Source organism: Aythya marila, assembly GCF_965140915.1.
Source record: "Aythya marila genome assembly, chromosome: 11".
NCBI lineage: Eukaryota > Metazoa > Chordata > Aves > Anseriformes > Anatidae > Aythya > Aythya marila.
Window position 1 is genome coordinate 13,143,963 of NC_139052.1, and position 11,840 is coordinate 13,155,802.

Genomic DNA, 11,840 nt, shown 5'->3' on the forward strand with positions numbered 1-11,840 from the left:
ATTAACACTCACTTTGGATTAAAAAAAATGAAATGCTGTGCATGTCCAACCAAAGAGACCAATTGTGTGTTCGGCACCAGCTTGCTCAGTCTCAATAGAATAAAAGGTTAGGAAAGAAATCAGTAGACCAAGGACACTTTGCAACCCTCTCACTCTGAACAAAACCGGGTCAATATCAAGAATTTACGACAATCTTATCTTTTACGCCAAAATTCAGACAAGTTACATTCAAGTACAATCTGTTCTTTGAACCTACTGGAATCTTTGTTCTTTGTTAAAGCAAATGCAAATCGAAGTGATTCCTTTATTTGAAAGGCAAATAAATTTGTGCCTGTATTACTTCAGAGATAATAGTTCATATGTAATCAGATTAGTTTTTAGCACAAATTTTATAAAACAGGATATAGAACTAATTGTACTGGTTTTATGCACAGGAGGCTTTAGAAACAAATATAACATTACATGAAAAATTAGCAAGAGCTCAACGGAGAGCGTAGAGGGTTACTTCATCAGAGAAACAAGCGTTTGGAAGCTGGCAGAGATTCAGAAGTCAAAACTTTTCAGCGATGCTAGTCAGGGTTTAGGTCAAACACCACCTATCTTAAACTGCTGTACTGACTTCTAAAAAGGTGCTTCTTGCATCAAAACCAGGTGCCTGTAACGTATGTTAAGTCAGTGTAATTATTAACCAGCCCGAGGCAAAGGTTACACGTTCATAAACTGGTATCCGTAAAAATAGTAAAACTGGTTGAAACGCCACCCCACCTCTTCCTACAACTTGGTGCTTTTACAGTCGGTTAAGCACAGAAGCGCTGTAATTTTCTGGAGCATTAAGACACCTTCAAGCCATACTTCATTAGAAAAACATACCGACTTTTACAGTAGGGAACAACAACAACATAATACGAAGAAAATGTATACTACAACTCAACAGGTAAGCTTAGATCCATCCAAGACTTAGAGGTAGTAGAAGACAGACTGGCTCTTGAACAACTGCCTCAAGGTAGAGAACTGTCCAGGGAACACCTCCAAAATAAACATCATATTTAATTAGCTATTTCAATTAAAGAAAAAAAAAAAAAAAAACAAAAAACACACCCATCAGAACATACAAATACTTTTAAGAGAAATGAACCTATGAAGAACTAACAGCATATTGGAGAAGAGTTTTCTAAATTTGCCCCTGGAGGACATGCTTCAAAACCAAGACCATTTTCTTGAAAGATGCCACTTTCCCCAGGCTGTCATGCATTCATCCTGCATGAACTCATCACTTGTTGGGAAAGATGATACAGAGACGGGACAAAGATTAAGATCTGTACAAACAAGCCAGTCCAACATTTAAAAATGCAAGTTAACTACTAAAGAATTCCTTTGAATGCAGCTTGTTTTGTATACCACAAATGCAAAACGCTTAATAGAAGTTTATCCCCATATTATTGTTGGCTTTTACTTTGTTTTGCTTCTCGTAAGACTTGCAATTTATTGTACAGTGCAATAGTTGAGACAAATGAACCCCCCAACAGCAGACCTTCCCTTTTAATTTATTATAAATAATGCTTAAGATTCATGGAATAATGATTAAATAATCTGAACCTTATCTCATTTTATCTTATACTGGAAAGAATATATAGCCATTTTTACTGCTTTGCTGATACTCAACACCATTTTTCAAGTTCTCATAGAACATCCAAAGCAAAGCTTGACAAGCTTCACAAGTCAGCAGTGAAGAATGCCCAGAAAGATTTTATAATCTGAGCAAAGCCCTTTCTAAACAACCCTCTTGCTGAAAGAGAAACACTTCAAGCCATAAAAAGCATGCTCTCCTGAGAAATGCGTTGAAGCCAATCTCCAAAAATTTGGATTCCTTGGGTCCCATTATCCATGGCTTCATATCCACTGATTTGCAGTACATGCAAAGAAGTGGACATGCAATGTCATAAAGTTAGATTTAACTCTTCTAGCACACTGGGATCCTAAGAAGTTTTGCAGTGTCCTGTACAAGAACAGGTCTGAGAACTACCAGCTGACGCCACGAGCCCTGAGAAAGGTTCCTTACCAGGCACTGCTGTACACAGCTCGTGTCAGTAGCACGCCTTGGCTGATAAACAAGGCTCACAAGAATCAAAGTTGTTAAATTAACATTTTTATATGTAAGCAGGATTTTCAAAGAAGGCTCAACAACAGGACTTCCTAAAAGCAGACCCAAAACTGTGTAAACCAACCATTAATTTCAAATTAACATTTAAAAATGCATTTTCATCTTGAAAGACGTGCCTAGAAATAATTTCAACAGAGTGTACCAATAAATAATATTACTTTCAGACAAGCACAATGAAGTTTTTCTAAGAAACAGGCCACACAAAAGCCACAGATGCAACACTTTGGGGTTACATGAAGTTTAAATGTTTCCCTCTGCACTCTGAGGCAAACGTCCTAACTTAAAACCTCATCTTCCACATTGCCATCATTTTTCATCTATGAACCCACGTGAAAATTTCCCTTTTTAAGGAAAAATGTTACACATTGATTTCATGATTGTAGGGGTTTTCCCATGGATATGCAAGCACTCATCAAGACACGAGCCCAAGGGAGGGAAGGCGGGTGGGAACAGAGCCGAATCCTGCTGCTCAGCACAATGTTCTGCCGATGCACGATGTGGTTTCATGGTCAGCAAATCCAACCGCAATGTTTAATGCCAATACAGGAGAAGCTTTGGTGTGTAGAACTAACATGGTGGTTAAAAAAGATATGGAATAAAGGTACAGATACACATAATGCCTGTATAACACCCATTATGCAGCTGGCCTAAACGTGCATCTTCCTGAGTTTACAGGTACACGCACAAGTATGCCACAATAACTAATTTTTCCTCAAACCAGCCTTAGGAACATCTTTGCATTCCTTATTCAAATGTCCTTAAGCCGACAGCACATATTATTCATCCCCTTCTATTAGAAGTCTTCTAGTCTTCTATTAAGAGCATCTTTAGTCCTCCGTGTTCAGAGGGAGTTTCCTGGGTTTGCAACCACACGCATCCATTGCTCACACAACAGGCAAGGCTGGGAAGAAAAACAAACAAACAGCTCCCACACAGCCCAACAAAACACTCAGTTTGACAGCAGGAACGAAATTCAGCTTCATCATCAGATGTTGGGCTGAGCATGCAGGACTGGTATATGCCGTTCCTCTAAAAATTGGCAAGCACAGCAGCAAGATGGAGTAGGAGCGACTGGGTCACTGAAATGGCTTATTCACAGGTTCCAGTCCCTGTTATCTCCATTATCTGCTATCTGCAGATACAGAGGCAGAAGGTTTATCTGCTTATTTATTGTGTTTTAGCCCATAGCAAAACTGAGTTTAAGTTAGACAAAATAATTATTTCTTCTTCAGGTCAGTACAAACAGTCAATATAGACTCAAATTAACACAAAGAAATGCTCAAGAGTTCAAAACCCATCAAGATGTGCCCTTCCTAGACTCAAGAAAACACAAGCAGCCCCTCACCTTGCACACAGATAATGCCTTTAATTTCTCTTAAGTGCAGCAGTAACCGAAACGATCTCCTGAAGTTAATCAACAGAGAAAGAATTCTGCCCTTTTTAGGGGCTAATTGGCAAAGCAAACCTGGTATGTGCAGGAGCACGTTAGTTTCACCATATGCGTTGCTTATTTTATGACTCATTTCAAATGCTTCCAATGCAGCCTTGTAATTGATTTATTTTTGAGAAGGAGGGCAGAAGGGAGTGTTAGTTATTCATTAAATTTATTACCAGCTTTAGGAAAAAAAACCAGCAACGTTACTTGTCCATTGAATTTATTAGTGCTACATAATTTGGAGGCTGTTGTCTTTAAAGCCAACACAGAATGCAACTGAGGAATTAATTTCCTATTTCCCTTAAAAGTATTTGGGACAGGGTTTAAAGGTAAAAGTTGCCATAACCACATTACTTTCTCCACCATGCAAATGTCATCTTAAAACCAAACAAGAAATTCAGACATATGCTACGCTATTTAAGCTCCAAATGGCTAATTGCTTGGCATTTCCTTTATTCTAGTGTACTTCCACATGAGGAAGCAGCACAGAATCAAAAAATAGAAAACCAAAAAAACACCTCACCTGTTTCCTTTATTCAGTATGGAAACACAAATATCCATTTGCTAAAGAAGTCAGTTTTCTCCACAAAACCAGTTGCTGGCAGATAACCCACTCCTGCAGTGTAAGATGTTTCTCCATCTATATCCCCAGGTATCTACAATCCTGGACCGCATTACTACTTATTTCCCCTTGTTCTTCTCACTCACAAACAGTGAGCCACTGGAAACTCAGGGAAACGCTCCAAAGCAAAACTGTACCAAAGGACAAGCAAATATGGACAACCAAAAGGTTGAATTTTGGAGGGATTTTTTTGAGGTTGTGAAGGAGCAGAGATTGACTCTGGCTTCAGAGCAAAATCCAGCTCATCCTCCCAGTAGGATCACACCGAACAAACCTACATGCTACCAGAACATGCACAGCTCAGGTGGTCACCCTGTAACAGCCTCCAGCTCAGTCGTGAGAGCGAACACACTTCTCTGGCCAGAGTGAGAAGGGGAAAAAGGCTTGTCCTCCTTTCTCAAAAGGCTTCAGGCAGCTGAGCAGGAATAAAAACAGACAAGAGTCTTATTATTTTAGCATGCAGGATTTAACAGCATGGCTCTCTAGAAACCCATGTTCCATGCTCTGATGATGCAGAGAACCAGGCCCTACAACCTCCATGTGGCAAGGTAAACTAACCTCGCCAGTTCCAGCGGCTGAATTTCAGGACTATCCACACTCAGGATGACAAATAGCATTACCCTAAGGTTCTTTGGCAGCTTAGTTTTCTTCCCAAATATACTGGTTGCAAAAGATTTCTCACTGTCAAGAATATATATATATATTTTTTTTAAAATATGCTTTCTGATCTTACGGTCCCGACAGAAGTAGGAAAATATTTAACAACAGTACTTTCTTCTACTGCAGTGACTAATCTGTGTAATGTGACACGAAAGCTTGATAAATATTTTGAGTAACTTTGAACATCAGAGCACCTGTTTTTAAACAGTTGTCGGTATTTGTCCCTGGGACATCATCTGAATTCATCTCTGCTCATTACACAGACAACGACAGGGGACTATTTTGTGTGCTTCTATTTTTGAGACAAGTTGTGTGCAGTTTTACTTGAAGTAAAACTAACCACAGCGGGTAGAATACATCACACTTCACAAAACAGCCTCCTTAAAAAGCAGTAAGCACACATTAAATAATCCTTTGCAGACACCTTACCAACGTTATTAAAAAGCTGGAAGTGGGAAATAACCTATTACAGCCAACAACAAAAAGTCCCGAATCTAAACCCATGGCTGGAATTATGAAGCTCCACTGTTGACATGCTCAGGGAACCAGGAGAGCACACGTAGGCTACAGCTAGGTGAGAGAACAGCTATATTATTATATATATTGTATTATGAAAATTATTAGCCTCAAACAACTGCAGTAAGAGGCAATACAAGGAAGTCTAGGTTAATATGATGTAGGGTGAAGGTCAATAGGCAAATTACCAGCTACCTAGGTGTGATTTCAAACTGCCTACCAGCTGATGCACCATGAATGAGGAAGCACGGTGGAACCCTGTTATTCCTGAGCTCACAGCCAAGCATGGCCCATGGCCATCTCCAGAATGAACGTGGCTAATCTCACGTCAAAACCTCTATGTTTTCACTAGAATACATCCATTTTATGACAAAATATGCTGGTTTATCTGCCTTCAGTGGTAGAAAGGCGATGCAAAGATCCCCTTGGAAAATTTATATTCAAAGTAACAAAAGTTAATATATAACATCATTATGTATTCATCACTGTAAAAATATAACAGAGGGAATTTATTCTTAGTATAAGACATGTTGGGAAGGTGCAGAACATTTCACATGTCTCTTCATAATAAACAATGACTTCTGTCCTCCCAGTTCCACCAAATGTACATATGACAAATTCTTCAATTACCTGCTTCTGGAAACACGGAGTGGAAAGTAAGGACTAAGGCTAGATCTTTAGGAGGGGCTTCAAGGGAGTACACAGGATGAAAATCTTTAGGTTGAACCCAGATGCCAAAGAATTCAATCCAAAGAAATCAAGCCAGGTCACACACAGCAACACAGCACTAAAGAAACAAGGCTGTTGCAGAAAAAAATAAAGTAGAAAATAACTATTTTCATAAATCAAGGAAAAAAAATGAAACCATTATTCACCTAGAAAGCTTCAGCCACTTCAGCAAATGGAGACTAACTACACTGGCACAACCTCGGAAGATTAGTTATCGCTCCAGTGTAATCCCATTAGGTGTTTCCTAATTTTGCTTAAACGAAAGCTGTAACACTTTTCCACCAATTCCTGCAAAGGAAGCAGCAATAAGGAGGGACAGATAATCAGCACCGCAATAAAAATATCCATGTAATGATAGTCGTTCATTTTTTAACATCAAATTTGAAGGAAAAGTTTTTAAAATAATTAAACATTATAAACTACCTGCCATTCATTTGTCAAAAGCCCTTGCTTTTCACAATTCAATTCCTTCCATCGTGGCAAAGTCAGATTTCTGTTGAAGCCTTATCAAAAGCAGAAGTGAACCAATGCTCCTCTACGGACTGAAAGGCAAACTTAGTCGTACCTGTTCTGAGAATGAAATATTTAAATCTCTCAATTATGAAAAGCTAAAAAGGAAATAGAAGGTATTAGAACAGTTTATACTGTGCACAACAAAAAACTATCAAGTGGTACGTTGTTAAACACAACCAGAACAGCTCTTCTAACCAATTTACTAACCGTGTTTTCTTTGCTTCCTCGCAGCCTCCAGAAGATGAGCTACACTAACAGCTTCTCTCTGATACTCTAGCACAGACCTGGAGACTGCGCAGCAGCAGTGCCTTCTTTCATTTAACCAGGATTTTAAAGCCTTTCTCAAACCTTCCCCAAGTTTTTAGAGAACATACAAACTGATTTTATTACAAATAGCATGCAACCAACAGGGCAGTCACAGCTTTGTGCTTGAGCACAGTACACAAACCCTGAGTGCGTATCCCATTTTAAACACCATACGTTGTCTTCATGTAAAAATGGTAGAAAGCTCAGTATTTCCATGTGAAATTCGGGAAGGTGGCAGGGGAAAACAAGTCATTCTGTGCAAATGCTGTACTATGACAATCAGGTATTAGGGGGAGTCAATCACACCCCAATAAAACCAACCACTTGAAACCCTCCAGGCCCTGCCAGAAAGCAGGATGAGGCAGCTTCCTTCCCTTCAAGGAGCAGAGCAGAAACACACCTGCCTGCCCAAATGTAGCACTCAAAAATGTTATCTGAAGCAATAAAGATTGAAGATTTATTGAGAAATACTTAGGTACTAGATAGAAAGTTGCTGATCAAGAGGAAATAAATACAGACTACAAGTAGACATATAGACATAGTAGACATTGGAAAGAACATCTACAAAAAAAAAACAAACAACATTTCAAGGGGATAAATTTATAGGACAACGCCTTACCTAGGCTGAAAGACATTTAAGACTTAGCATTAAAACTTTGTAGTTAGTACTCATGTGACTAACAGTGAGGAAAGTTACTCTTTACAATGACTAAAAGAATGGCAAGTAGTTGACGTTGATTCTCCAAAGAGAGGTCGATAATTGAAGTAAACATAAACCTCGATGATATTACTGTTCATCATCTGTTTTACAATCATTTGTTATAGGTCTGATACCCAGCTGTGTATGTGATAGCAAGACCCTCATGTCAGTACCTTCAAAAATTGTCAAAATTTGCAGCTACAGACAGTTCATCATCATTCCTGTAACTCAGCAGCGATCTGTTTTGTCCATGTGTAGTGTAAATTCTTGTCTTACTCAGCACAACATTCAAAACAAACTGATAAATTAATATTTGCTAAATAACAGTTGTACTTTGCAGGCACAACATAAAAAAAAAAAAAAAAAGAAAAGGGAATCTAACACCTCCAACATTTTACTGATTCCTTTCTGGTGCCAGGTGGAACGCCTGGTGGATTCAGAAGAGCAACAGCTTCGCACAGACAGCACAGAGACTAAATGCTCTCTGTGGCATAGTGAACCTCTCCTATTTTAAGGCTTCACTTCTAACTACGCGTTACAGTTCACTACCGCATGACTCCAGGCCAAATGCTAGAAATTTGCATTAGGAACGAAACCACACACAAACTCTTGGAAGCTACCAATTAACTGCTACAGCAGAAACGGCACGCACAGTATGACATCTTACCTCAAAAGGCAGACTTGTATTTTTACAGCAGAATACTTCTCTTAAACGTCTGCACTTATTAAATGGGGTTAAGAAATTATCAGTCTTTTAAAGTTCATATTACTGCTTAGAGGTTTATAAGCAGGAAGATGATGGCTTCCATATAAGCTGAAAGTCACCTGAGAGGACAAGATGGATTTTTTTGTCTTTTTTTTTTTTTCTATACTTACATTTTACAGTAACCTATTCCTTTACTGGACACCTAAAATACTATTTCCTTTGGCTGCCAAAAATCTAAGCAATGGTAACACAACCACCCTAGCAGCACTCCCAGTGCAGCCCTATTAAGGGATTTACAAGCATGGCAGAGGAAGAGTCAGCAGATTTCAGCCCCTCAATTTAAGGAAGAACAGAACCTAGATCTTGTATAAACCACAAAAAGGACTCAAATACGAATTCATAAACTTCCTCCAGTCACACTTCAGTAGAAGGAGCCAATCCTTTCAGTGCAAGCCAGGCACCTGCTCGCATTGCCTTCTAGTTCAGGCTTCCTGGTAGGCTTGAGTGAAGGAACGCCTTGCTTCTGGATCAACACTGATCTTAAACACGTACTAAATGCCTGTCAAGATGTGAGCACCACCAACCTGATGTGAAAGTACTTCTCCAGAGCTATAAAAGCTTTTAATGAAAAAAATACCATCAACTAAATGGTGAAACGGAGAGAAAAACACAGCTACTAAATGACGAGCATTAACTAGGCTCGGCTTATTCAAAGCAGTTTCCTCCCTTAAAGCTTATTTACATCAGCCACAAGCAGTATAGTGGCCTTTAGTTATTTATTCTGCATACAGCACATCAAAGTTATTTCTTTCAATTAAAACATTATTTATACTCAAGAAACATCTGTATTTATTTTAAAGAGTCCTAGAATCTGGCTTAGCCACCATCCAGGCAAAAGACATGCTACGAAGGGTAACTTTCCCCCATGATCTTAGCCTGACTTGGGCAGACCAATGTCAGAAGCCATTTGGACTCCACAACTGACCGATCCCCAGATCCCTGAAAAGCCAATTATCTAAATTAGAAACAACTCCTGTCACTATTTTTGAAGCTGGCACGTATCCCCAAGATAGACATCAAATACTCAATTCTCATACGCCAAGTTCATCTACACAGCCACAGAGAACAGGAAACGTCCCTCGTTCTTTTCTCTTGCTCTACTGCAACAATTTAAGCTTTTTAAAGCTCCCTCTTTCAGGACACAAGGTCCTGCTTTAAGAACCACTTATACAACAACAGAAGTCGCTTTTGGCCACGGAAGCCACAAGTAAGAGGCCCAGGGATGTCGGGCAGCGGCAGCCAGGAGCTCGGGGCAGCAGCCCTGCTCAGGATTTCCTGGAAGCCCTGGGCTCCGTGTTCCTACCAGCCATGCCACCTTGCCAGTCTTTTCCTTGCTGCTCCATCCCTCTGGATGCCACCTCCTTCGGCATCTCCACCTGGCAGAATCCCCAGCTCTACTTCCACCTGTCAACACTCTTCTCCTTCCACCTTGCTAACCTCCCCAATTTGATAACAGTTGTTTGGTTGCCAGAAGAGGAAGACGTGTGTCGCACAAGCTTGCATGAAACCCCAGACACGCCACAGAGTGCCAGCAGTTTCCTGGTAAGCACGAGCCTAGGTCATTGCCAAACTCAGTCAAAGCTTGGCCTCAGCAGGGTTACCTCTAAGCGTTGTAAGTGGTGGGAAAGATTTATACCAACGCAAATCTTGGACAAAAGGTTTTTTGTCCTGCAAGCTCAATCTGCAACCAGTTTGGTATCTCCTGCCCAAAACGGAGATTGGTAATGGCGAAGCAATGGCTAACATATAACATGGCTGACTAAATCCCTAAATCTAGAAAAAGCCCATGGATGAAGGTTGGTGCATCCTTTTGACAAATGAAGCCACCCAAGAAGTTACACCTCGGAACATCTGCTGACCATCAAAGCAACTCAAAGCGTCTCCAGGCCCTTCCCCTCCACCTCTCAGCAGGTTAACCGGGCACACACCAGACTCCTTCGGAGTAAGGAGAGACACAGAAAAACCTTGTCCCCAACATCCATTTACCTTGTCCTGAGGGCCTGCCAGGCTGCATCAATGTCTGCGTACAGGTTTTTCTCAGAGGGCTTGCCAGTGCTCACCCCGTAGCCGGAGTAGTCGTAAGAGAAGACGTTGCAGTTGATGCGGGAGCCGAGGCCGATGTAGAAGCTGCACATCTGGCCCAGGTCCACGGCGTTACCGTGCGAGAAGAGCAGCGTGTACCGGCCGGTGGGGGCACACCGTACGAACATGCAGCCCAGCCTGTTATCCCGGGCCGTGCGGGAGAAGAACACTTCCACGGCGTCCAGTTCCCGCTGCGAGTACTGCCAGTCCGCCCGCTCGCTCAGGTGCAAGCTGCAGGTGCCCGATCCCGTGGGGGTCCCTGCCCCGCCGGCGGCCGCCCCGGCCTCCTGCTGCTGCTCGGGCTGCAGCACGGTGTAGGTGGGCTCCGGGGGCAGGAAGGCCAGCTTGGCAGCGATGCGGCTGGGGCACGGCGGGCAGCAGAAGAGCCAGCAGAGCTCGCCCAGAGAGAAACCGTTCATTCTGGGGCCTTGTTCTGGCATCAGAGACGCCGGAGAGAAGAAAAAAAAAATAAATAAAATAAAAAAAAAAAAAAAAAGAAAACGCCACGGACCCGTGCGGGGCCCTGCCCCGGCCCAACCCGCACCTTCCTCCTGCGGCCCTCCCAGAAGGCAAACAGCCTAAAGGGGGAGGAGGGGGGGGGCGCTCTTCGGGGCCGTAAAAGGCGCTTAAAAAAACAAATAAAAAGCGCCCAAAACGTGAGCACGGCCGGCCCCTAAAAGAACAAAATTTGGAAAAATAAAAAAAAAGATTAAAAATAGCACTGAAGCACCCCGTGCACCCAGCTAACGCGGCGGCGGCGGCCGCAGCCCCCCCCGCACCGCCACCCCTTCGGCGGCGGAGGAAAGGTCAACCCCGGCCTGGCCCAGCGGAGCGGCGGCCCCCGGAGGAGGACGAAGAGGAGGAGGAGGAGGAAGGCGAGGAGGAGGAGGAGGAAGGAGGCGGCCAGGCGGGGGCTCAGCCGCGCGTCGCCGCGCTCCTCAGGGCCATGCCGGCGGCGGCCATGTCCCGGCGCTGCTCCCCGCCGCCCCCCTCACGGGCTCCGCAGCGCTTCCGGGTTACGGGCGCGGCGCGGGGCCGCCCGCAGGTGCCGGCGGGGCCGAGGCGGGGGCCGGGCCCTGCCCACGCGGCGCCGCCCGCCGCGGCTCGCGGCCGCCCCCTAGGCCCTGACACCGCCGCGGGGGGGAGCCCGGCAGGTGCGCGGCGAGGGGAGGGGCCGCGAGGGAGCGGCGGCCCCTAGGCGCGGCGGGCAGAGGGGGGAGCGGGGGAACTGGCCCTTTAAGGCGGCCCCGCGCCGCGGCAGGGGTCACGTGTAGAGGGAGCGCCCCCCCCCCCCGCTCCCCGCTCTGTCCCCCTCGCCGGCCGCCCCCCGCGCGCGCATGCGCGGAGGGC

General features: G+C 43.6%; 1 protein-coding gene across 1 annotated transcript in view; it reads right to left on the reverse strand.

Annotated features, from left to right (window-relative positions):
- Positions 1-11,548, reverse strand: part of ABHD17C (abhydrolase domain containing 17C, depalmitoylase) — a 32,915-nt gene extending 21,367 nt beyond the window's left edge. The window contains exon 1 of the mRNA XM_082768653.1: positions 10,395-11,548. Within this exon, the coding sequence (XP_082624779.1) occupies positions 10,395-10,930 (536 nt within the window). The 5' untranslated portion in view covers positions 10,931-11,548. The remainder of the gene's footprint in view (positions 1-10,394) is intronic.
- Between the last annotated feature and the right edge of the window lie 292 nt (positions 11,549-11,840).